The 26,935-nt window shown below is 42.3% G+C and overlaps 1 protein-coding gene across 1 annotated transcript in view; it reads left to right on the top strand.

Moving 5' to 3' along the window:
- STPG2 (sperm tail PG-rich repeat containing 2) overlaps positions 1-26,935 on the top strand; it is a 453,691-nt gene that overhangs the window by 172,733 nt on the left and 254,023 nt on the right. The window contains exon 11 of the mRNA XM_061582947.1: positions 7,720-7,885. Coding sequence (XP_061438931.1) covers positions 7,720-7,885 — 166 coding nt within the window. The remainder of the gene's footprint in view (positions 1-7,719; positions 7,886-26,935) is intronic.

Below are 26,935 nucleotides of genomic sequence, written 5' to 3' on the forward strand. Positions count from 1 at the left end.
TCCTCTTTCTGACCCTCCCCCAGGTCAGTTTCACCTATCCTAAGCATGATTGCACAGGAGTAAATCCCATTGAATTCAATAACCATACAAATGATCAAACTTACCCTTCCCTCATCCTCCCTCCTGTTCCTTTCCCCGTGTCCCCTCCAGACCTCCCTCCCTCCCCCTTCTCCTCCTCCCCTGTGGTCAGTTTTACCTATCCTTAGAGAGTTGTTATGAGACTTCTATTCCAGTGGCCAGAGTGGTTAAACAGTCAGCCCCTCTAGCTTGAGAATTCTGGGGATTGTAGCTCTGTGAGGAGAATAAGGCGGAATAAATGTCTGGTGTGGATTAGGCCAGGGACAGTTTTGGTTTAAATTTGGGTGGGGGAATAAAAAAGTGGGGGGAAACCCAAAAAATAATGATACTGTTAACATTTTTTTTGGAAAGGAAAGGGGCCCCTGAGATCTCACCGCTTGGAGATTGGGGAGGTGCGCAACACTGGTGTCAGGTGTGGGATTGAGTTTCCTAGAAGAAGCATTGGGAGCAAGGTATGCCTGAGTCAAGATGGAGGAGATAACAGCAACCCTCCTGGAACAGATGAAATTGATGTTCCAGGAGCAAGCAGAACGGATTGAGAATAAAGGCAAAGAGAGTGCCAGGAGGACCAGCAGCAGAGGCAGCAGGACTGGCAGCAAAGGCAACTAGAGCACCAGGAGGCCCAGTGGCAAAGGAAACTAGAGCGCCAGGAGGACAAGCGGCAAAGGTAGCAGGAGCACCAAGAGGAACAGGAGCACTGGCAAGGAATGGGGGAGATCGTTAGAAGCTTCTTGGGAGAGAAAAAGGAGACCCTATGTGAGGAGGTGAGAGCCCTGCCTGATCAGCCCCTATAAGAGGTCGAGAGTGACCTGGGAGACCAGCTGCAGAGCACCCAGACTGGGGTGGCTAAAGAGATCCAGAAAGTGGATGGGCAGCTGGAGGGCTTGGACTGTGAGGAGTTGCAGTCAGTAGCGGAGGAATAAAAAGAGACTTTGATTGTCCAGGAGCCTGCCAGGGGGGAAGATAGCAGAAAGCTGGAAGTAAAGCCCCAAGATTTGAAGGAGGACAGGCTGGAAAATGAAGAGGAAGAGGCCTCGAAAGAAAGTGGAGTAGAGGCTGGAGAAGAGATGCTGCTGATAGATTTCTCTGCTCCCTGTGTGCCTGCTGTTAAAGAAGTAGTGTAGGAGGAAGGAAAACCCTTGGAGAAAGGTGGACTAGAGGCTGGAGAAGAGCAGCTGTCGATAGATTTCGTCGCCCCGTGTGTGCCAGCTGTGGAAGAGAAAGTGCAGGAGGAAAAGTTGGAGGTGTGTGTGTGAGAGGAGCTGTCAGCACCTGGAGAAATGGCTGTGCAAGAAAAAGTGCAGGAGGAGAAGCCTGAGGTGGGAGTACAAGTCCAAGAGGAGCTCCCAGCACCTGGAGAGAGAGGTGAAATAAAATCCCCAAGTGACTTTGCCCCTTGGATGCCCTATAATGGTCTTATAGGGTGGGATGCAGCTGCTATGATGGGTGCAGTCCCTGGACAAATTGCAGCAGTGAGGGGCACCCAGCGCCCTGTGAGTTTGGAGGGCAAAGGACACTGGGAGGGTTACCTGCCTCTGTTTTGGGCCCATGATTCACACTGGAGATTGTGAGGGAGATCAGAGAAGAGTTCTTTCTGCCAGCCTGGGTGGACTAGACCAGCTAGTCCTGAAGAAGATGCCCCCAGACAAAGACTTGTGGCAGGACTTTGATTTGGAGTTTGGGGCATGAGACGAAGTGGACTGGCTTAAAGACTTTTCCCAGAGCAGAGAGTGGGGAAAAAATGGCTACAGCCTGCCGTGTGCTGATGAGGAAACAAATCTATTCGTGGAGATGAGTCCCAAGACCCTGCAGGCAGCAGCAGGGATCAGCTTGGACTGGGAACTCCATGAAGTCCCAAGACAAAGGGCCATGTAGTTTGGGGGTGGGGGTTGTGCATATGTGACTGTGTACTGATTTGTACTGATTTGCTGTAGGAATTCTTCTGATGGTTTTAGTATTGCCTTTTGAAATGCTGTTGATTTGTGCTTTCTGCATGCTTTGGGGATATGAACTGTTTAATGATTTTTTAGGAATTATGTTGATAGGTTTTTGCAATAAGGTTTTAATGTTTAAGATTTACTATTCTGTGTCTGTTAGATTGTGGGTGTGTGTACAACTGTTTGGGGGAGCTCCAGAAAGAAGAGGAAGCCTAAAGAGGGAGCAGTTAATTGAAAACGTGCTGAAAGGGGATGGACTATTTTTATAGTTGTGTGGGAATGCAACTGTATTTCTATGAGTATGCTTTTAATGATGTATATTTCAATGGCTGACTAACCTGTACCTGTTATTTCTTTGTAGGGGAAGCTATTATTCTATTGTTTGTTTGAAGTTCTGGGACACACCTTTTTCAGGGAAGGGGGTAGTGTTATGGGTGTTGGAATGGATGGTCCCTGTGGGTCTCTTTCCAGCCTCTGGTTTGGAATCCTGTGCCTTGGAATGAGGAACTCGCTCTGCTGGTCAGATGAGTCTCTTTTGTTAAGCTAACAGAGTGGCCAGGTAGGATAATGGGTCTATCAGTTGCCCAGCAACTGGTGAATGGGCCAGGAAGATCCTTCTGTCATTTTAAACTCTGCAGGAGAGCCTCCCGCCCCTTCCTGGTGGCTAGCAGAAGTTTGTGTTTGGAGTGTTTTTAGAATTGTGGAGAGAAAGACTGGGAAACTGAAGACAGGCAGAGAGGCTATCCCTCTGCACCATGGCTTTAGGATGCCTCCTGCAACCCAGATGGAAAATCTGGATATTGGACTGCGATGCCTTGAACCCCTCCATCCTAAGCTCTGGTTGGAATGTGTGTAAATAAATAAACCATATTTCATAAAGACACCACAGTCTCCGCTGACCTTCTTCCCAAAGGAAACCAAACCCTGGAGGAGCACAGGGACCCCTGAGATCTCACCGCTTGGAGATTGGGGAGGTGTGCAACAATACTTTTGAAAGACGTATTTTGCCTGTTGATTTTCAGTGATTAGCATTTTACATTTGAAACCTTTCTGTTATGCCCAGAACACTGAGACTAGAAGTAGAACCAATTATAAACAATATAATAATAATAATAAAACTTTATTTTTACCCCGCCCTTTTCCAATAGGACTCAGAGTGGCTTACAACTAAAAACAGCATCATTAAAACATGCAGAGTATATTATTAAAAAAGAATTAAACTATGAGAGAAATTAAAAACTATAGAATATAGGTTAAAACAGCAAACAATTTAAAATAATAAAATCATAATATGATCACCAAGCCTATAAGGTATTAATCCTGGTCGTTCTCTGTCCCAAACGCCCGCTGAAATAAAACAGTCTTTACTTGTCGGCGAAAAGACGACAAGGAGGGGGCTGATCGTACCTCACTCGGGAGGGAGTTCCACAACCTAGGGGCGGCCACCAAAAAGGCCCTATCTCATGTCCGTGTCAAATGTACTTGCGAAAGTGTAGGGAACACAAGAAGGGCCTCACCTGAAGATCTCAAATCCCGAACAGGTTCATATAGGGAGATACGATCTGTCAATACATCTTGCAACCTTATAATCTCAACTGTAGTAGTAACACCACTACTACTACTACTACTACTACTACTACTACTACTACTACTAGTAGTAGTGATACAATTAAGATATTGCTGTAAATGTCATACTTTCTGTGTATATTTAATGTAGATATGCTTTCTAAGAGGGGAAAAATCACTCTTGTATTCCCAGTATTTATTTTATTAGGATAAAATTGGTCCTGGAATCTTTAGAAAGAATAAGTAGAAAGTAAGAAACAAATAATATTAAGAACATAAGACGAGCCTCCTGGATCAGGCCAGTGGCCCATCTAATCCAACATCCTGTTCTCACAGTGGCCAACCAGATGCCTACAGGAAGCTCTCAAGAACGGCATGAAGCTTCTGGTATCAGAAGCATACTGTCTTCAACTGTGGATTTAGATTAACAAGTTAGGGTGGTCAATCAAACTTTGTTATTTATCTAATATAATCATTACTTCAACACAGAGGAAATGGATGTCAAACATGCATGGATGTCATAAGCATGCCCACAGCAGTCAACAGACCCATGAAGGAGATAAATTTTGCCAATCCTTTCTTCACTTGCACCAATTTGCATGCTGTTCCAGGAGGTCCTCCAACATACCAGAGCAAATTTGTGGGTGTGCATTTAGGGGGCTACACAGAGAAGAGAGGGCCAAGACTGTAGAGAGAACCGTTGTATGAGCAGAACTCCAAATCCAACCATATATAAAAATACAGATTTTACTAACATTTTGTAGTGGATCACGCTTTTGAAGCTTACCATTACTCTATAGTATTAGCTCCCAAATATTTTACTACATAGAACCATCAAAATTTGTTGCCTTTTGTTAGATACCCGCAACCTAACTTGGCAATCTTTCTTTTTCTTGGCATCATCTTCTGCTTAGTCCTGAATGTCTGCTGCTGATGTGGCAAGAGAGTCAGGAAAATCAAACCAGTAAGAGTTAACTTTCTTTTTTATATAGATAGCCAAGATAAACCAAATGCTGGAAAATTCACAAGGCTCATGCATCCTTTATCCAAGAAGGCCCTCGAAGGTTGTTTGACTACAGATCCCATCATCCCTGACCATGCTGGCTGGGGCTGTTGGGAATTGGAGTCCAACAATATCTGAAGAGCCCTGACCTATGTAAAGCATAGTTTGCTATCACACAGCTTTTTTGAGGTAGATTATTTCTTGACTGAGCATAGTCATGTGAAGTGTCCAGGATATAGCTCTGAGCTTTAACATATCTTTTCCCACCCCATCTTTCCTCCTTTTGCTATCTCACATCTGAGATTATGTAAACCCCTTCTGCTACTCAACATGGCATCTAAGATTGTGATTTTAAAAACAACAGGAGTTTCTTAAAATGCAGGCATCTGAAAATAAAAATATTCTTGTCTGTTGATATCCGAATAAAAACATTTTCAGTGCAATATGAAATGAAACTGAGTTTGGATGTTGAGATGGAACCCATTGCTGCTTTTGCTTGTGACATCTGATACTTTAACTAGAATTATTATCGTCATTATTAATACTACTGTTTCTTTGATGTTGATTAAAAATATTAATACAGCAACTTAGCAGGAAGATGGTTATAAATGATGGAAGAGTAAATGTTTTAGCTTAATTAGAAACTATTAAATTTGAAGTAAACAGGTTCATCTTGGATAGTAAATTAACATTCTTCAATTGGTATGATGTGAGAACTATTAAATTAAGAATTGCTGAATAAGGAAATACATTATCACTTCACACTCAGTATATAAATGTAAATAATCATCTGTCTGGAAAAAAAAGATAAATACCCCCATCCCCAATATTCGGTTGAGTCTCCTGCTCACTGTAGCGTTGCAGTTGCAGAAAGCAATCGGTAAAGGGTGGTATTTGGTGGATTTCGCTCTACCCAGTGTATTACATGTATTCACCTATTTTTCTTCCTATATTATATTTTTCTAAGAGTCATGCTACCTGTGAATGCTTCTGTGTAGGTGTGTGCCTTTGCAGAAGTGTTCATGGGTAGTGTGATGCTTAGAGGCTGGGTGGGTCTGCAACTGTGGCGGCAACAAGAGGGCTGCTGTAGGGGGCTGCAGCCTGGGCCTGGGTGGATGGGAGACTTGGGGGTGGAAGGGGGGAGCGCTGGCGACCAGTAGGAGGGGAAAGAGGGAGCACTGGCCAAATTATGGCTGGTATAATGACAGGTTTTATGAGTATTGGCACTGGCAGGATAATTTTTTAAATGTTTACAAATTCAGGGAGGAAAATCTACTTTACCACAAAGGTTTGTCTTTGCTGCCAGGGAAGACAAAAAATGACAGTGGGCCTGCAGCTCTAACCTTCTCTTTGTCTAATTAGCTAGATCAATTCTCTTAAATGTCAGTCGTAGCTATGGCTTGATTCATTGGCTAAAAACACTGAAAAGCGGGAGCAGGCTAATTTTTCACAAACTAAAAAAGCAGAGCAGTGCCTGCATGTTTTGCTTCGTAACTTGGGTTCAACAAGGGCTAGTGACTTAAAAGAAGAAGAAAATTGGGAATCTTTGGAATCATCTGGGGAGGGGAAACTGCCCCCACCCCATGGACACCCATGGCATGACGCTATGGGCAGTGTGCAAGAGTGGCTGGCATACATAGCAGACATCATTCTTTGCTAATAGTGGCAAGTCTTATATATTTCCTCTTACTTACAGTTCATGTTCTCAAAAGGTTTTTTTACACATGTATGTCGGAATTCTTATGTGTGTCCACCACCCATGTAGCCTCTAAAACATATTTCTTTGAGAGGGGGAATCTTTTGCCGGACTCAGCCATGGGCTACTCTGAGAGTGTGCCTAAGTTATGCTGTACCCCAAAATGTGCTCTCACACAGAACTATTCCACGAAGGATTTTAACAGTGAATTGACTGTGGCAGTGCAGTATATACATAAAATCACAGGTGCATTTAAACATATTCTAGCACATTCAAACTCCTAGTTTAATGGAAAAAGAGCTCCTACACAGTAAGGGGGAAATGAAGTGGTAGAGCATAACACTTTGCCATGTGATTCTCAAGAAGAGATAGATACAGAGTTTACATATTGTCACCCTGGATGCAATGCAAGGTGAAGACTGGGTGGGCTCAGAATCAGCAATTCTATGCTTGGAATGATTTCAGCTCTTAAAGGTTTATCTGGGGCACTAGGTTACTAGGTAACAGAACCCTTACTAAGCCTGATCCAGTGGCATGGAGAGGTGTGCAGGTTGTCAGAGTTACAAAATGGGTCTCCCTCTCTAGATTAAACTTGATGAAGTATAGTTAAGAAAGATTATCTGTACAGGATAGCTTTCCTGAATAGATTTCCAGGCTGGTTAGGACACCTGGAATGACCTGCCATTGTTTTACTTATCCTACATTTGCATCTCGATGGTACCCGTATCAGTCTGGAGGAAGCTTGTCTCTGGAAATCAAGATAAGAACTTTCGAGGTTTGCATTCAGTGACCTTTTCATTGCCAATGCTGTTTATTAATGTCATCATCACAACTTTGCATTTTTGGTGATTTACACCAGTCACATAGCAAGTTGCTAGAAGAGGGTCAAAAAAGAAATACGCAGAGGGAGCGATTACCCAAGGTCCACTACTAGTAACCTCTAGACCAGTTATGAACACAAAACGGAGGTTAACTACAGCCCTTGTAACAATTTACTGCCAATCATCCGGTATGAAGGTTAGTATAGCTTTTCAAAAGGTGGTAGGTGAACAGTTTCTGTTAATAGTCCTGTTGATAGTCTTGTAGTCAGTCCCCTCCCCCCATCTGTGTGACTACATTGCACTGCTGTGCTGCCTCTAGTGATAGTGAATGTTGTAAATAGAAATCACTTTGGGCTATGCTACAAATAGGTAACATCATGATTTAGGCCACTACTTCAGCACCATTACATGACTCCATTGGTGCAGCAGTTGTTGCACTGCATCACATCCTAAACACATAATTGATAGCAAATTAGTTCATATGAACTGGCTGCACATATTTGTGTGTGGTACCAGAGGTTTTTTTTGTCACTTGTGGTTTCTCTACAGTGGAAGTAGAACTATAACCCATAAGTTAGTGTCAAGCTGCTTCACCTGATAATTTCTTCAATATTACAGGAAGCTCCACCACCAGGCTCCTATGATGTTCAGAAATCATTTGAGAAATCGCAGTGTAAAAGTGAGCACATGCCTCCACGAACTGCAGTGGCTAAAAGGAAGCACACTTCTTTTCTCAGTGGAACATTTAGGCAAGGTGTATCTCAGGTCAAGGTGGATATGCCAGGTAGGTCAACTGCATATTTTCCAAACAAAACTATAATTGCAAAAGATTTTAAGATTATGTACATTACTGCTTTTATAGACCTTGTGAGATATGTGCATTACCACTAGTCACTTTATTTTTTAGATCGTTAAAAAGAGGCATTTTTCATCCATGCAAGGATTAATCTGAATGTTTGTTAAACACTTCTTCCAGAGATGCGTCTCTGTAAATATCTGTAAACTACTTCTCTGTATCTAGGGAATAAGTCTTTTCAGAATAGCTCAAGTGTCAAGAAGATTTCTTCTTGCTGTGGCCTTAGTGTTAGTTCAATAGAGCTGGCTCAGAAACCAGCACATTTACTACAGAACACAGGAGCACAGGATGTAACCTCAGGAACATAGTCTAGGTAGTCAAGTGCCCTTGTAAGGTACCCAGGAGGGAGCAACAGAGATGAGATGAGAGCTTTTTTCAGAAACTGAGTTTTTGTTGAGAAATTAAAACAAAAGACTTTGGCATTGAGAGATTGTGGCAGCAGGGGGCTTTGAAGCAGTGGAAGCTGAAAAGCTGATAGAGAGAGTGTGAGAATGTTATATTTCTCTTTCCTCATGATCTATCCGATTACCACATCGAAGAGAGGGTGACTGCAAAAGAAAGGAAGAAAGAAACTTTCCTTAACTATGGGAAGGCATTGCAAGGCTGAGATTACTGGATGTGTGAGTGTAGAACAGGCACCCAAAGTCACGGGTTTCAGAGTCTGGTTGTGTTTATCCCTATATGATCTTTACCGGAATCACCCTGAAGTCAGAAGTGCCAGAATAGGAGTTGCAAAAACCAGTCAGGCAGAGAGTGTTTCAGCCGAACTGCTCTTGAAATTGACCAGTACAACAGAGTAGGGTGGTCCAGGAATTTTCAGGTGAACAAAAGAAAGACCATTGTTTCTTCATCTTTGACAAAAAGAGGAGGTCTAGGTTCCAGGTGGGTATGTTATAGTACTACTTGAGAAGTCGCTCATGCTCGGCGCACTCAATAGTCTATTGATCAGTCTTGAATCAATTAGGAAATGGAGGAGACTAGGCATAGCAAATCAAAGAGGCCCCAGACTAGTATGTAGCAGCCAGGACTCTTCTTTTTCCATGTTAATATAGGGTGTTAGCAGGAACTGCAAATGGATTCTATCCTAACTTGCCAGACTTTGCCAGTGAATGTTTCTAGACAAAATGTAAACTTTTTAGCCAAGGTGGGTACGCAGAAACAGACATGGGCTGATGCTCTTTTTGGCAACTTGGTGGATGACTTTTCTTTGCAAGCATCAGAATCTTGGAGACTATTTATGTTATGAATACATATTTGTAAGCAAACTAGCCAAAATATCAATCACTATATACTCATTTTATGTTACATTTTTATCCCACTTGCTAGCCAAATGCTGGCTCCCAGAACAGCTAATGTTGAAACTGCAATACAATATAACAATGAAAATTCAATAAAGTAAAGAAAATACAATACAAAACCCTCTCAGAATATCAAAGACTTAAAACCAATATAGAATTAAACTGTAATCCATATTGCCAGTTCCAGGAAGCCAAACAGATTATATGCCAAAAAGTTGTCAATAGTAACTGTGGAAAGTATGAACAGTGTTAATATCACTGGGTGGAAGGTTTGTGAAAATGAGCTTGAAATGAATGTTCTGTATAGTACCTTATTGGTCTTGTAATAGAGTACTCTGAGGTATTTGTGAGACAGAGAGAAGGTAAGCAACTGTAGTGCATTAGATTTTTTTGAGCTGTAGTAAAATATCCAGCAATCTTTTTTTATTATTATGTTTAATTTGTAGGGGCAAAATCTGTGCTAGTAAGAGTGTCTTTGTTTTCATGTTAGCAGTTTAGAAAACCATGAAATAATATTTTAAAGACTTTTAAAATGCTGCCTTGCATTTGTTGCATTAAGAACAAGAGATGTAGTAATTGCCTGTTTGGGGGCTGGGGTGGGAGGACAAATTCTGAAACTGATTTCAGGCATACCCTCCCTCCAAACAATTGCTGGCCATCTGTTTAGTGGAGGAGATCTTGTGAACAGCAGTGTGCATGCAGCCGAGGGTTTCTGGATCAGGGCACATGTATTTTCATTCTCTGAGACAACTGCATTAAATAATATTAAAGTACAACAATTGTATCAGCAGATGTTCATTTGTGTTTCATTAAAATTATAGTAATCTAATATTTTAAAAAATCACTTGTGTTAACTTAATGAAAGTATTATCAAATGATGTGGCTCTCATTATAAAGCAATATCTTCTCATAATTAAGTTTTCCTCTTCAGTTTTGCAAATGGTTTTATGAGTTGCTCTTACATGAAATGGAGAGCTGGTTAATATGTGAGGCTAAAGCAGAAAGAAGTTACTGGCTTGCTGATACTTACGTAGGAGCTTCTGCTAGCCTAGTGGAATTTTGTATCCCCTTCCCCGCTATAATTTGGTATTACAAAGCAAACTGTGCTCTGTTTCAAAAGCAGTTTGCTTTGCAACATGGGGTGGTAGTAGCTACTGATGAAGATGCACAAGTTTTGAGCTGCAATCCTATATACACTTATATAGAGTAAGTCCCACTGAATTCAGTAGGGTTACTCCTGACTAAACATGTATAGGATTGGACAGAGCTCCTTTGTCATCTTGAGCACTGTAATTTTTTTTAAAAAATGCTTGGAATGTTCATATTTTTTTGGAAAATATGGTTGTGAAAAGTATGCACTAGGAAGACTAACTTCTGCATTAGGAGTTAGCACAGCTTATTTACTGAACTCATCCATCACTATCTCTCCTACTTTGTTTTTGGTAGGTGATACGAGTCTTATGCACCCCAGACTACTTTTTATGAGTGACGTTTAACACATAATTAGTAATAATGTGGAGCAATGCACTCCACCATAATTCATTCACTGTGTTGCTTACAAAAGCCACTGTTTGAATCACTGTCCCAAACTCATTATGTTTCTTGGAACACTCTCACAGGAAATTACTTTAGGTAACAAATAGAATTTATCTTCAAAATTAATTGGACAGATCACATAAAGGTAGTTGTGTCCACTTTTTCTATGACTTCGCCCAGCACCTTTTTATATAAAAGTTATTGTAGTGTGAAAACTAATTATTTCTTCTATTTGCTTGTTGGCTTGTAATATTACATTTCAGAATAGTTGGAAGTCTTTAAATCAAGACCAAGTTTGCCGTCTGCAAGAATAAGAGTAAGCAGCTCAAATCCTAAATTTCTTGCATAGTTTCCTCTCTTTTTCTTCTCCCTGTTGCACATTTAAGTTTTTTCTATTTACAATGAAATGGCCTAGTATTCTCAGAAAATGTAGGACCAAAAGCTGGGGGCTTGGGCCATTTATAAAAACAATTGCCATAGCTATACAAAAAAGAAATGTGGTTGTCTGATAATGGTGGAGTTGCTCTTAATATGGAGAATTTTTAACAGATGACCAAAGATCTGGGTTCATGGGTTTATTGATTAACACTCATTGCTTACTGTGTTGTGATCATATAATTTCCCCCAGGTAGCATAGCATCAGGTGGGTAGTAATGCTGCCTAGTGCCCAAAGGGAGGAATGCAAGAGTCAAGACTTCGGCTGCTCCATCTGGCTTGACCGCATTCCATTCCTGCCTTTGTCCTAGGTTGGATCCTTTAGCCTTAGCTCTCTGTGAGTTTGTTCCTTGTTGCTCTTGCTACCTCTCTGTTAGCTAATATTTAGTGTTTGTCGTTTCTTTTGAGCTTGTATTTTTTATATGTTAAAAAAAGGAGTTATTTTCTTTTTGGGTTCTCCCCAGGTTGGGTCTCTGGTGGGGCCAGTGGGTACCCTTTCCCAGCCTTTCCTTACTGTTCCGGCCTGTTCCTTAGACCTGCTCCTTCCCCGGTCTTTCGGAGCTTGCTCCTGCGGCTCCAATTATTGCTTGGCCTGGTCCTGCGATTGCGTCCTTGTCTCCCTCGGAGCTTGTGGTGGCTGCTCCGATCGTTCTCGGCCTCGCACCTTTCTCCCTCCCAGAGCTGCAGCAGTTTGCCTGGCCTCCCCCCCGGAGCCCATAACTGCAGCTCTGATGGCCCCCGGCCTAGCACTCTCTTCTTCCTCAGAGCTTGCAGCAGTTCATGGCAGCTCTCTCAGCCTCCTCTTCAGAGCCTGCAACTGCGGCTCAAATCGCTCCTGCCCTTGAGCTCCTTCCTCCGTTGGAGGTCATGATGGCTTGTGGCAGCTCGCCTGGCCTCCCATTTGGAGCTCACAACTGTGGCTCCACTTGTTTCTTACCTTGCGCCCTTCCCTTCCTTGGAGCTCGCGGCTGTGGTTCCCATCCTTCCCAGAGTGTGGGTGACAACCCCTTTCTCCTGCCATCTGCCTCAGTCTCTGGCTCGGAGCGCGTGGGAGCTCGCTCCACTCAACGTCTCCTTCTACTGTTTTAGAACCGCCAATAGTTCTTTTTCACCCTTTTTTGCCTGCCATTTTGCCATCTCCTTCAGCATGGGCCACCACTTTGTTTACTGTTTTCCCGCCTTTTTCCTCCTCCGTCCACCGTTTTGCCTGTCATTTTTCCTGCTCTTTTTTTTCTGTGTCACCAGTGCTGTCTCTTACTGGTCTCCTCCCGATCCCGCCCCTCCCTGCACAGGGAATAAGCAGGAGACAATGAAGAAAGAGGCATAAGTTTGAGGGAATTCCCATTATAGTGATATATATATAAATGAAATAAAAATAAACAGGAAGAAAGAAGAAAAAGAGGAAAAAGGAGAAAATATAGACTATATATTGTATTCATATATATATATTTAATAAAATAAATATAAATGAAAGAAAAATAAGAGAAGGAAGAAGAAAAAGAGGAAAAAGGAGAAAATATAGGAATAGGCTGCTTGTGGAAGGAGTTAATAAAGGAATTGGCTGCTTGAGGTCATACTGTTCCCTTCTACCGTGGGCGTATTCTACTGGTCTCCCTCAATCCACCGCACCCCTCTACCTGTGTGTGTTTGCTTTCTCACTGCACCCTGCAGTCTGTGTGCATGTGACGTGACTTACCGCCTCCATCGGACTATTTACATTTATACCTTGTCTGGTACTGCTCCCCTGTACTGTGTGCGTGCTTACCATGGTTGAGCTACTTTCCGCTGCACCTAGAGAATTAATTACCGGACCACAGCTCATCAGTGACGTGCAGCCACTAGTCCCTTCGCAGCCACCAACAACTTGGGCCATGCATACAGCCAAGTCATCTAAGCATAGGCTTTTCAAGCGCGCCCATTCAAAGTATGCTAAAACGTCATGTCTTTCTGCTAAACAGATGGCTAACAGACGAGCTTGTTATATCAGCCTTCTGTCTTTATGTGCCGCTTCTGCTGACAGCTAACAGAACCTGGAAGCCGCTTTCCATTCACCTGCTGAGTCTTCAGGGGAAGAATTCAAGGGCTTCCCAGAGCAGCCTCCTGTGGTGCCCCCCACCCTCCACAACCCCCGTGCCTGAGCAGCCTGGGCCATCCGTGGCTTCACCACAGCCCCAGCTATCCTTGAATCCTCTGCAAGGTCTGCTTTTGAACCAGGCATTTCTCTCCCAATTCAGAGACGCACGACTTAGTTCTATCTCCTCTCAGATTCAAAGGCCTATGCATCGGATGCAAACCTCACCCTCGTCTGAGGTTGGTCCAGAACAACAATGGGCTTTGTCTCTTAACCCTTTTGATTTCACCAGAGGTAGGTTCCGTCAAGCCCTTGAAGCTGAGCCTGACCCACTCAATCCCTTAATCACCCCAGAAGGGGAGGAAGTGGAGTGGAGCAGGGAGTCAGATGGAGAGGAAGAGAGCTTGCATTGTCTGTTTGATCCTTCGGACTATCTAGCCTTATTCCGCAAAGCCTTAAGTACTCTGGGTGTTTTGGGGCCCGTAGCCAAAACCCCATTGGCTCCAGTCAAGGGGGTGAAAGTACTGAAAGCTCCCAAGTTTTCAGTTCATTCTTTCCCAGTGCCTGACCCTCTCAATAAAATGGCGAAAGAGGAATGGGACCGTCCTCTTCAAGCACATCAGGTGACAGTGTTTGTGAACAAATTTTATTCACTAGACCCTGACTTCATGACTTTTTTGAAAGTTCCTTCAGTGAATGGGGCTATTTCTGCTCTTGTTTCCAGATCTCTTCTTCGTAAGGAAGGTGATTTGCAATTCAAAGACCCATCTGAATGGAGACTGGACTTCACTCTTCGAAGAACCGACAAAGCTTTGGCATATGCAATTCAAGCTTCCTGTGCAGCCTCTCTAATAACCAGAGCCTCAATGATTTGGCATGATGAATTACTTGATAATCCAGAGACTGACCAGGCGAGATTGTGCAAGACTGTGGTCAAGCTACACAAGGCCGCAGCATTTGTAGCTGACGCATCACTTGATGCAATGCAATTTGCTGTTAGGGCTATGTCCACAGGGGTGGTAGCTCGCCGCACCCTCTGGCTGCGCCACTGGGATGCTGACAATACAGCTTGTATCAACCTTGCCACTGCTCCCTATTCTGGTTCCTTCTTGTTTGGGGATGAGGCCCTCAAGGCAATGCTTGTTGATCCCAAGGACAAGAAGAAGCCTATGTTAGCCACTATTAAACGAGATGATCACAGAGCCACCTGCAGATCGTCTTACCCATACTAGCGGTCCTTTCGGTCTTCACAGCCTGCAGATACGGGCTCTATGGTTGGGTCTCTCATCAGCACCAAGGGTGTTCATGAAGCTTTTGGTTGCTCTGGTGGCTTACCTTCAGCTCCAGGAAATCCACATCTACCTCTACCTGGATGACCTCCTGGTGAGGGCACCCTCCAGGTCCCAGGCATCCACCCATATACGTCTCACCCTCAACACCTTGAGGGAATACAGCTTCCTTGTGAATTTGGAGAAGAGCTACCTGATTCTGACGCAGCATCTTCAGCACTTGGGTGCCATTTTAGACACATCTTGTGTGATGGTGTTCCTGTCCCCAGAGAGAATAGCTGCCACCATTCACACCGCCCACCACCTGATGACTAGAAGGTGGGAGGATGTGATGATTCTAGCCAAGGCCTTGAGACTCTTCGTTTCTTCCATTCACATTGTCCTTTGTGCTCACCACCACACCCAACCACTTAAGTGGGCTTTGTTACCCTTTCAGCTGGACATTGCCAACTCCAGACACAGAAGGGTATACCTCTCACATCATCTGAGGGTGTCGTTTGATTGGTGGACGGTGGCCAGAAATCTGCAGAATGGAACTCCCTTCAGAGAACCCGACAGGATACTGATTACAACCGATGCCAGTCTCCTGCGGTGGGGTGCCCACTTCAGTTCCCTCTTTGTTCAAGGTCAGCGGACAGCTTCTGAGTGACGCCTCAGCATAAACTTGCTGGAGTTATGAGCAGTGCATCTGGCCCTCCTTCACTTTCACCCAAAGCTCCATCTGACCAATGTTCTCATTCGTACCAACAACATCAGCATGAAGGCGCATTTGAACCATCAAGGGGGCACACGATCGAGGGCCCTCCAGGCAGAATTGGCTCTCATCTTCAACTGAGCCAAATGTCACCTACATTCCTTGAGAGCGGAGCAATTCAGTGGCGACCTCAGTATAGCAGCAGACTGGCTCAAAAGACAACAGGATCTTCCTTGGGAGTGGAAATTGCATCCTAAGGTATTCCTTCAACTGCAGTGTCTATTCGGTCCCTTCATCGCCGATCTCTTTGCCTTGTTTCAGAATGCCCAACTTCCAAGCTTCTTTGCCCGATATCATCAACAGCAATCGACACATTGACAACCACTTGCCCAAGAGGAATACTCTATGCCTTCCCACCAGTTCCACTGCTAGAACGCACATTAGAACATGCGCGGATTGTTCTTCTGGCGCCCTATTGGCCACACAGGCCATGGTTTCTGGATCTGCTGGCTCTCTCAATCCAAGAACGATGGTGTCTACCATGGTCAACAGAACTGCTATCTGAGGATCTGTTTCATCATCCGAACTCTGAGTGGCTGAGTCTGACAGCCTGGGTGTTGAATGGAGCCACCTGAAGCTTTTGGGGGTGCTCTAAGGACGTCATAGCTACCATTTTGGCCTCTAGAAGGCCTTCTACAGTCTGCATATATCAGTCCACATGGTCAGCCTTTGCTGCATGGTGTTGTAAACAACAACTCTGTCCTTCCAGGGCTAAAGTTAATCACTTACTTGGTTTTTTTCATGCAGGTCTCTCAATGGGACTGAAGCCTAATATGCTCTGCAGGCAGGCCTCAGCCATCTCATCCATATTGTCTGCATGATCGGACCAGCCTTCTTTTGGAACACACCGCTTGGTCAAGCATTTCCTGAGGGGGGCGTCTCTCCTGTCACCGCCTGTGGTCCATCGGTTTCCCTCTTGGAGCTTTCCAAAAGTCCTTCAGGTACTGCAGCATCCTCCTTTTGAACCTCTCAAGTCTGCATCGTTACATCTGCTCTCGTACAAAGTCCTGTTCCTTGTGGCAGTTACTTCAGCCTGGAGGGTATCAGATTTGGCAGCCTTGTCCATTGCCCACCTTCTCTGCATCTTCCATGAGGAGTCAGTAATATTATGTCCACATCCTACTTTTCAACCTAAGGTTTCATCTGTTTTTCACTGCAGTCAGGATATCGTCTTGCCTTCCTTTTGCCCTCAGCCGACTCATCCCCTGGAGAAGGCCTGGCACTCCCTGAATGTACTTTGAGCCTTGAAGGTCTACCTGTCCAGGACCAGGGACATTCGTCTGTCTGGATCTCAAATGGGTGAAAGAAGAATGCGGTATAAGAAGTTCAAGATGGATACCCTGAAGTCAATAGCAGCGGCCATCAATCAGGATGACTGGATGGTATCCATTGACCTATCTGAAGCATATCTTCACATGTCCATCCATCGCGTGCATAGGAAATACCTTTGATTCTGCTATGACAGAAGGCACTTTCAGTACAGGGCTCTTCCGTTCAGTCTCATCTACGCCCCCTGGGTCTTCACCAAGGTGCTAGTTGCTTTGGTGGCACACTTAAGGACCCAGGAGGTGTGGATACATCCCTATCTGTACGACATCCTCATCTGGGTGCCATCGAGGGAGCAATGTTGGAGGGGTGTTCAGACCACTCTGGCATGCCTGAAGCAGCACAGGTTCATTGTGAACATGTAGAAGAGTGCTCTGGAGCCCACCCAGACCATAATTCAACTGGGAGTTCAAGTAGACTTGGACAGTTTTCACCTATGCCTCACCCAGGAGCGAGTGGACAAGATCATTTCTCTGTTGGAAATGGTAGACCTGATGGAGCTGACCAAGCTTCAAGAGATGCTTGTTTCATGCCAGAACCTGGTGAATTGGTCTCGCTTCCATTCTCGGCCACTGCTTCAGGTTCTTCTGCCATTCCAAGAGCAGATTGCACAGTCACAGTGTGGATATTTTTATAGAACCTGAACTTTGCAAGAAGTTGCAGTGGTGAGTGGTCCCTCACAGACTTCTGGAGGGGGTGAGCTAGAGATACTGGTCTGGAAGGTGAATGTGATGGATGCCAACATGTATGGATGCCCATGTTACCCAAGGAGTTTGGTCTACCAGGGAAGTACAAAGAAGCATCAATTAGCTGGAGGTCTGGGCAATGGGGTTGGCCCTGCTGGTGTTTGAACCTCACATCACAGGCTCTCATGCGTTGATGAGAACTAATGTCTCTGCCAAACTGCATGTCAACTGTCAGGGTGGCACAAGGTCCAAGACACTTATGAAGTGTGTCCTCTTGTCAGCTGGGCGGAGTCATGGCTTCTGTCGTTGACGGCGGAACATCTGACAGGGGTGCAGGATGTGACAGTGGATTGGTTAAGCAGGATTACCATATCAGATTCAGAGTGGTGGTTGCATCTCCAGGTGTTTCAACAGACCACTCTTCAATTTGGTCATCCCATGGTTGAACTCTTTGCGATGCGCAACAATTTTCAACTCAGCAGCTTCTTCTCTCGTTACCTGTCTCTGGAAGCCCTGGGCATGGATGCACTGACAGCAGTTTGACCAAGGGGCCTTCTTTATGAAGGGGCCTTTCCTCCATTTAGTCTGCTGTCACACAGGCAGATATGTTAGCTGAGGGCAGAAGTTCATCTTGGTGGCTCCACTTTGGCCACACAGACCTTGGTTTCCAGAGCTGCTTCACCACTCCATTCAGGATCCCTGGAAGGTCCTGCAAAAGGTGGTGCAGCCATTATTTTGTGGTGTCTAGAATCCCACCCATCGGAGTACTGCTCTAGTATATCCTAGATTGAGGAATGCCTCCAGGAACCACTGCTGAAAACATGGAAATTCTTATAGTGATTTTCTATTCCCAGAGGTTCATGGACAGCATTCCCCCACCTCTTCATTCCAGTTGTGCTGAGCCTTGCTGATTCTAAGTGGCTTCTGCCAGTGCCATACATGTGGGGTGGCAGTTAGGGACTTCCAGTGGGATTTCCTGGGTTTTGCTGTTCTCATGTTTCTGTCTAGTTGACAGTGGCCAGTTGGCTGTTCTTTCTGTCCTCACTGTTCTGATTTGTCCTTTCTTGTTGGTAGTGTGGAAGGTTAGTTGAAGTCTGACCGGGTTGAGGGGTCATCCTAGTTCTTCTAGCCAATCTGGAGGGTGGGTGCCCCTCTCCTTGGGTCAGGTGGTTAGAAGTTGGACCCTGCCTTTCAGAGCCAGAGGGAGGTACCATCCCAGATTGAGGAATTCCCTTCCAGGAACTTCTGGGAATAGAAATTCACAGTAAGAATCTCCATGTTTTCTCTTTCTTCTATAAGAAGAATTATTGTGAAAGCCATTAGTGCATAGTGACTTAGCATAAGTATCTGATAGAGGCTGATAGAAAGTAATAAAATTGTGGGTTTTTTTACCATATGATGTCACTGTAGGCTTACTGAATATATTGTATTTATCACCAGACCACAACATCTTTCTATTTCAGATATCCATTCAAGAAAGAAATTGAGATACTAACATTTAAATTTGAATGTACTAGCTAGATGTTTTAAAATTTAAATCCAATTAGGGAGCTGCCAGTTGTACTGTAAGGAGGAGAAGGAAATGAAATATGGGAAGTCAAAAGAATCAGTGCAAACCACATTTTAATCATAGAAGAAAGATGTCTGATATCCATGGCCTATAAACCAGTTTGTTAGATTATTTTCTTGCCAAACCTTGCTATTGCTTTCATCCAGTCAAGATTCCCCACCCCCTTATATCTCTTAAACTTCCATCAGTTAAATTTCCTCTCATTGCTGATTATTTTAAAAATTAATTTCCTTTTAGAAACATGCAACACATTCTATAGAAAATGTAAAATCCGAACATAATTTGAATAAATATAGGAACTGCAGATTATAATACATATGACAGATCACATTCATACCGTACATTTATTCCACTTTAAACAGTCATGGCTTCCCCCAAAGAATCCTTGGAAACGTAGTTTGTGAAGGATGCTGAGAGTTGTTAGGAGACCCCATTCCCCTCATAGAGCTGCAATTCTCAGAGTTCTCTGCAAAGAAGATCTGATGGTTAAACCACTCTGAAAATCAAAACTCTGTGAGGTGAATAAGGCATCTCCTAACAACTCTCAACACCCTTCACAAACTACCCTTCCCAGGATTCTTTGGGGGAAGCCATGACTGTTTAAAGTGGAATAATAGTGGAATAAATGTATGATGAGAATGTGGCCACACACAATTAAATTGTACTGGTTCATGATGAAATCTCAGAATGTGTGTTTGCAAAGCAACTATGTTAATTCTGGTCAAAGAAATTGATTTTTTTTTTAAAAAAAACTCATTTTATGGGTGGACTTTACACTTCTATTTCTCAACACTATACGCATGCTTCTGCAGTCCTGTCATGGTGACATCTGCCCAAGCATAATTTTTTTTGGGGGGGGGGAGGAGTACAGATTTGTAACACTGGCCTGCTCCTATACATATACCACAATCCCATCCCATATAATAACATCTCATGAGTCAGAAATGTTTTTATTTTAATTCTGAAATTGCTATATTTATGGCATATGTCATGGTCCTCTGTGAGTTCAAATCCCCGCTCGTGTCTCCTGGGTGTCAAGGGCCAGCTAAAGATCACCCCCACAGTGAGTGGCTCAGGGGTTACATGCCCTGCCACCTGTGCAGCCATGGGCAAGCTGCATAGTCCCAAGGAGCCCAGTTGCCCCCCACCTGGCAGTGGCGGACAAGGAAGGAGCTGGCTTGTGCAGCTGTGGCAAGCTGAGCAGGCCCTAGCCAGCTGGGGAGGACTAGCCTCAGAGGGAGGCAATTGTAACCCCCCTCTGAATACCGCTTACAATGAAATCCCTATTCATAGGGTAGCCATAAGTCGGCATCGACTTGAAGGTAGTCCATTTCCATTTTTTCCCATATATTGAAATCAGTTTCATCTTGTTTTGCTCATTTACACTGTGATCCCATGCACGTATATTCAGAAGTATGCCCCATTGATTTCAGTGACTTTTACTCCCGTGTAACTATGTATATGATTAAATCCTTAGTTCATTAGTTTGTGTATTGCTTAAGGCAAACTGCAGAAAGGCCTTGTCTGTTTTCAAAAATAGGAAGTTTGATTGGTATCATTCAGCTTCTTTTAGTTCCTTTTGTTTAACCTCCTTACATTTCTGGCTGCCTGATTTGTTTTTATAACCAGACATGGTAGTATGTGATGCGTCTAAACTAGACATTTACATGGGTCTCTAAATCTCCTGTCAGTATTGGCTTCCGCTAGGGGTAAGGGAGAAATTCAATTCAATTGCATTCAAACCCGAATCTATCAGATTCACACTTCCTGAAACAATATGAGAACTGAAACACAGCCATCCTTCAAAATTCGTACTTATCTGAATTTGTGATGCAGTTCTCCAACCAAACATTGCTTACAAAACTGCATATATTACGGGGAGGTATGCATAAAAATGAATATATTAGTGAAAATAATATACAAACATGCATTATAGTCAGAAAACGTGCTTGCAAAAATATGTACATTACTCAAAACTTCATACAAAAATGTGTTTGTTAGGAGAAATGTGCACTAAAATCTCAAATTGCAGCAGAAATGTGGATAACTAAATTTAAGATTGGAAAAATGAGAAACTGAGAGAACCAAAATTGACAGATCCTTCCATCCAAAGCTTCCACTGTACCTGAAATCCATTATGGTGCTTTGTCCATCCCACCAGCTTTCCATCCCTCTTGTCTAGGCACAACGTAGGAACTCTGGGGTTTGTAGTTCTTGACAGAGCATGTCACATAAGGAAGCATAAATCTGTGTGTCAGGCTATAAGTTCTAGTTTAAAAGCATACTCTCTTTATTCTGTTCTACATATATCTTAAAGGTTTGTAAGCCACTTTGGACACAATCAATAAAAAGCAGGGTATCAAATAAATGGATGAATTCATTCATGATAATAAATGAAAAGGTTGTTTGTATGCTATACCAGGCTAGATTGGACAATACTCTTACTATTCCCCTGTGTGTAGAGTGAGAGCATGTCTTTTGTTCCTGCTCATCTTGCTTGCCTGCTGCACCTCCAGTGCAACTGGAGTCCGTGTCTGGTCATAATGATCTGAAAAGTGAATGCATTTGAAATCCAGTGTGTGTAGATCCAGATTGCACAGTCAATTCCCAGATGGTATCTGGGATATTGATCATAAGACCTGGACCTATGCATGACAGATTTTGTATATACATAAACTCATGTGTAGACGTCTAGTGGCATCAGACGTGGGATAAGCATGCTGGATGGAGAAGGAAAGATGGCATGTTCTAGCTCCTCTCTACTCTCCTCATTCATAGGGGAGCAATCTTTTAAAAAAAATTATTACTGCAATTTTTTATATCCTGCTTTTCAGGATACAGATCTTTCCAAGGCAGCTTAACAACTATATATTTTTAAAAAACAAAAGAATCACTGTCAAGATATAAAATGTCATCAGTGTGCTTCTCACAGGATTTTTAGTAGTAGAAAGGACCTAGGTCCAGCTAGAGCATGCTCTGAGGTAGCCTTTCCCTGCATCCCTCTCTCATTTCTGAAATCCTTCCCACAAGACATTTGATGGTAGATGGCACTATTAATCTAGTATTGTCCACCTGTCCCTCTCCAATACAAAACCCGTTGCATTATTACCATGACTTTATGGGTGAATATATGGGTCTAGCAAGTTAAGGGTAAGTTCAGTAAGTGTATGGAACGGGCTGTTCTAAGTCAGGATATATCACATTTCAGTAGGTATTTATGAACATTTTATTAGTTTTTTTCTGTTTGAAAGTTGAATAGAAGTTATGTTGGTTTTACTTGACTTTGTTTTCTTTATTTTATATGGTGATGTAGGACTTTGTAATTGTACTAATCTATATTTTACGAAGTTTGATCACAGCACTGTGTATAAGCATCTGAATGGTATTTTGTTGCATTTGTACTAGAGTTCTTACCAAAAAATGCAATTTATTTTTTTCATTCAAAATAAATGTAATGAAACACAGCAGCTTTCAAAATGACACTATCCAGCTCCAGTGGGTTAAAAAAAATAGCTATTCTCTTAACATATTGCAAGGTGAATATAAAGTATAAACTTGTTTAGAAGAACATATTAAAATCAGCCAAAGAGAAAAGCTGTGTTTTCCTTTCGTTTACTTGCTGTTGTGAGTTGAAAGGTACTCTTTACTGAAACATTGGAGAGGAGGAGGGTATAATTAAATTTGAGTTGGTACATAATGGTACATAAAAAAAGCTTAAGGCAAGTAAGCTCCTGCCATCTGCATTCTGCAGGCTAGGCCCTGCTTCAGATATTATTACATCACAGTCGTCAGCTCCCTGGAGCAAGGTCTTCACTGAGATTGCTGAAAGGCTGTGGGGTGTCCTCCCCAAAGGGGTTTGGAGTTCTTCATCCCTCTTGGTATTTCAGAGGGGATACAAAAACCTATTTTGAACAGTCTTTGGCCAAACATCAACCACAGTATCAAAAGTGATGTTAGGCTTGGGCTTGTTGTTACGGTCCCTGCTTGAGCCTTTTAATTAATTCATTGTTGTGTTTTATTGTTTTTAACTTGTTACTGTGTTTACAATTTTTCTTTTGTAGTTTACCTTGAGATTTGGAAAGACACAATGCAAATGTTGTAGGCAGAGAAATGAAAACATGTTTAGCATAGTTACAAAGTGGTCTTGAGATCTTCCTACCTTGGAAATGGAGTGCATTTAAATTCTAGCCCAATAATACCTTCTAGAGCAGTGTTTGTCAAACTGTGTCAAGGTAAACCCTGGGATGCCTCAAAAGAGTGTTAGTGGACAGACTGTCCTGAAAAAAACAGCTTATCTATTACCATCACTTATGTGATACTAATGTGCAATGTACAGTCACAGGTGATCATTAGGCATGGTCTAGGACACATTGTCAGTTGAGATTAACAGGCTAGCTCTCTGTGGCCTTCAAAGAATGTTGTTCTAATCAAGTTTTATCAGACCATGAATGAGCCAGGTGCCCGCATGCTTCCTCCTTGCTCTTCTACCCTTGCACATGCTGCTTCAGCATTGGTCTTGTTTCCCTTGCTGTCCTGGAAACTGCAGTTTTTTTGCTTGTTATAAAACAGGACATGAAACCAGGTTCTGGTGCATCCTGTCAGTACAATCTTCTGCATGTCTTCTCAGAAGTAAGTCCCATTGTCTTCAGTGAGATTTAGCACCAGGTACAGCATTGCAGATTACCTGGGAGTAAATCCCATCAAACCCAATGGAGATTACTTCCCAGTAGACATGTATTGGATTGCAGCCTTAGTCACTAAACCATAGCAGCTGTGGATTTATATGGAACTTCTTTTCTGCATCCTTCCACTTTGAAATATTCATGTAGAAGAATTTATGTTCAGGAACAAAAATGCAAGAAGGTACAGGAGAAATCAAGTCATTTATTTTCATCTACGCAAATCCCTCCTACCAATCCTTGCTAGCTCACTGTCTGGTAGTTTTGTACTGCAATGATATTGAAAGGGTGTCTGTGTAGCAGCACCAGTGAGAATTTCTCTTGCTTTTATTGCTTTATATGTGAAACAAGTGCTTTGTCAGAGCTGTAGAGATTATTTCGAACACAGCTCTTTTTAGTGTATTGAAATAAATGTTAAGAAATTATTTTTCAGGGGTGTAGCACCATCCCTTTGCTGCATCAGTCTGAGCTTGCAAAATGATGGAGCCTTGAAACTGAAGATTAAGAAAATGTATGCACCAATATTGTGCACAGCAAATGTTTACATCCTGCATGCTGCTCTGTTTATTGTGGTGATTTATTTTTATTCCACTTATCTATCCCATTTGGCCATCCCTTGTGTCTCATACTATTTCTCTTTTACTTCCAAGTATCAGTTTCCATTAACCTATGCAAAAATAGTTGAGAACACTGGTGAAGAAAGTTACTGCTCTTTGTGAAAAGCAACTGGGTAGAATCTGGCCTTAAACCATCCAGTTTTAATTTGAACTTCAGAGTTTCTTTTATTTGTTGCTGTGCCTAAATGCTCATTTTGGCCAGTCTTGATTTCAGTGATGCCATCAAAATAGAAATAAATAAATAAGTAAATAAAGCAATTTGTCTTCATATTCCTTTAATGTCTTGAACAAGGCTTTCAACAGTTTAATTGGTTTTTCATTTCAGACCGTATTTTTCTGATGTCTGTCACTGTAACAACTACAACCCTGACTTTCTCACTGTGTTTCATTTGGGAGTGGAACATTGGTCTTCAGGGACCTCTGCAGTGGGTCCCAGTGCTTCTCTTTGACTACTTGTAAAGTAACTCTTAATATCAGAAGTGCATTTCTGCAGACGCTTTTGGAGGCTTGAAGAACTCCAGACACTTGTTAGTTGGAATAGCAGGATCTGAAGGCCTCTAAGTAATTCAAATTGGCATGAGTAGAAACAACCGCCGGAGAAAGCAATTAGGATTTGATCTTAGAGAACATTTGAAAACTCTGGCATTGTATTCAGTGCAGTGTTTTGTTTTTATTTTTTATTTTTTAGCATGGAAGTAGTCTAGAGCAGTAATTTGAAAACATGTGTTTAAATCTCCTGGGCCTGTCAGAAAACAGACTGCTCCATATTTTGGACTGCAGGAATGCTAATTAAGAAGTTTTTTCTTGCTACTATGATTCAGCTGTCCCATCTGGAGTATTCGTGAACAATGCATATATAGCATCACTGACGACCACTTCTCTGTTCCTGTCATAGAGTATCTTCAGACATTACACCAGGGCAAAGAAAGCAGGAAGCAAATACACCTCATCCTTCTTCATCTTCCATGCCATCACAATGTCTAAAATGATGCTGACAGTTTGCACGTTTTGATTTCATTTTTGATTTTAATATTTATATGCCACGTTTCCAACAAGAAAGTCAAGCTCAAAGCGGCTCACAATGATAACATAGCATTTAAAATTAACAAGGAATGTTTCCGGAAATATAATCATATTTAAAAAACAGAATAGCATATGAGTAAAGCAAAACCAAACAACTCAACAAATAATTAAAGCTGTTCAATACAAACTCATAATAATTCAAAACTAAATTATCAGTTCAGCCAATTGATATAATCCCTTTGGGGTTATTGCTGGTAAACTGACAAATATCATTGTGGGGTATTTGCCCTATTTTTCATATTCTATATGATTGTGCTGGGCAAACAGAGTGGATAGGACATTCAAATACGAAGAGTCTTCTGCCTCTTGGGGAGGGGAAATATATTATCTAACCTGGATATATTGTCAGCATGATTAGTAAGTATCTGCACAAGCCAGTTTTTGAAGGAGCATTGTGAGGTAATGAAAATGCCCATTGGTAACCCAAGTACTGATTTTTCATCAGTGCTCTACAATGACTTCCCCAAAATTAAACCTTGGTGGCAGTATATTAGATCTTACAGAGTCCCTCTAACTTTCTCCATCCTTATGTATTCTGTTTACCTCTAGCTACCTTTCACATTTCTTGGTAGTTGATCATGGTATGTATGGCAAATTGCCTACTGTCACTGCCTGTATTTTAAACATAGGCTCACATGAGACCATAAGAAGACCCCTATCTATGACCAACCATCTGTGAAGTCCGGTATCCTATTTTAAGCATCTAGCTAGATGCTTCTGGGAGACCTCCAACAGGGTATATATGTCCTTCAGCAGCTGGTTATTCAGAGATATATTGCTTCTGAACATGGAGGATCTGTTTAGCTACTATGGTTAACAGCTGTTGATAGGCCTGTTGTCTGTAATCTTGATTAATTCCCAAACATACCAACAGTGCTGCAAGCAATGCCAAGCCACATGACATTTAATTAGAGGAACAGAGAAGGAGGTGTGCTGCATTCATTTTTCCAATTGCATTTAACAAATATTGTAATAAATGAATATAATTGCTATTATAGATATTCTGGAAAGATTTCTTTTGCTTGCTTTTGCTTCAGCTAAAAAGAAACCAAAAGAACTGCTATAACAGGATGTAAACTGTTTGCCAAGGAGATGATATGTATTTCAAATCTATCCAAAACATTTTTGACAACTCTAAAATTGTATTCACTACTAGCTATGGAAATGGTACCGTATAAAATCATAACCCCACAGCAGTGTATGTAGAGAGATTATAGTGGCACAGCAAATCATTTTACTTTATTTATTATAAATGAAATTTGGAGTACAATATAGCCCTCTAAACTGTGCTTTCCTGTCAAGTTATTTTTTTAAAGGATTAAATTAAATTTATTGCAGGGCATATGGATTCACAGATTGTACCCGTCGTATCTGTTTAAATATATACCAGGACCTTTTTCTTAGTGCAGTATAACAAAAAAAAAAGTTTAAAAGACAGCTTTCTACCTCATTGCCCCCTTTTCATAATGGTTCTCATACTTTAATGGCAAGATTTTATTGAATACAAATGAGAGCAAACATATGTTAGAAAATAAATAAACTATACAGAGAGGAGCTGGCTTTGTGAGTGTGTGTGGTGTGTATTGATGCACTGTGATGGGAGAGTAGGTAGAAGAGCCGTGTGGCTTGACTAA

The sequence above is a fragment of the Rhineura floridana genome, chromosome 9, assembly GCF_030035675.1.
Source record: "Rhineura floridana isolate rRhiFlo1 chromosome 9, rRhiFlo1.hap2, whole genome shotgun sequence".
Lineage (NCBI taxonomy): Eukaryota > Metazoa > Chordata > Lepidosauria > Squamata > Rhineuridae > Rhineura > Rhineura floridana.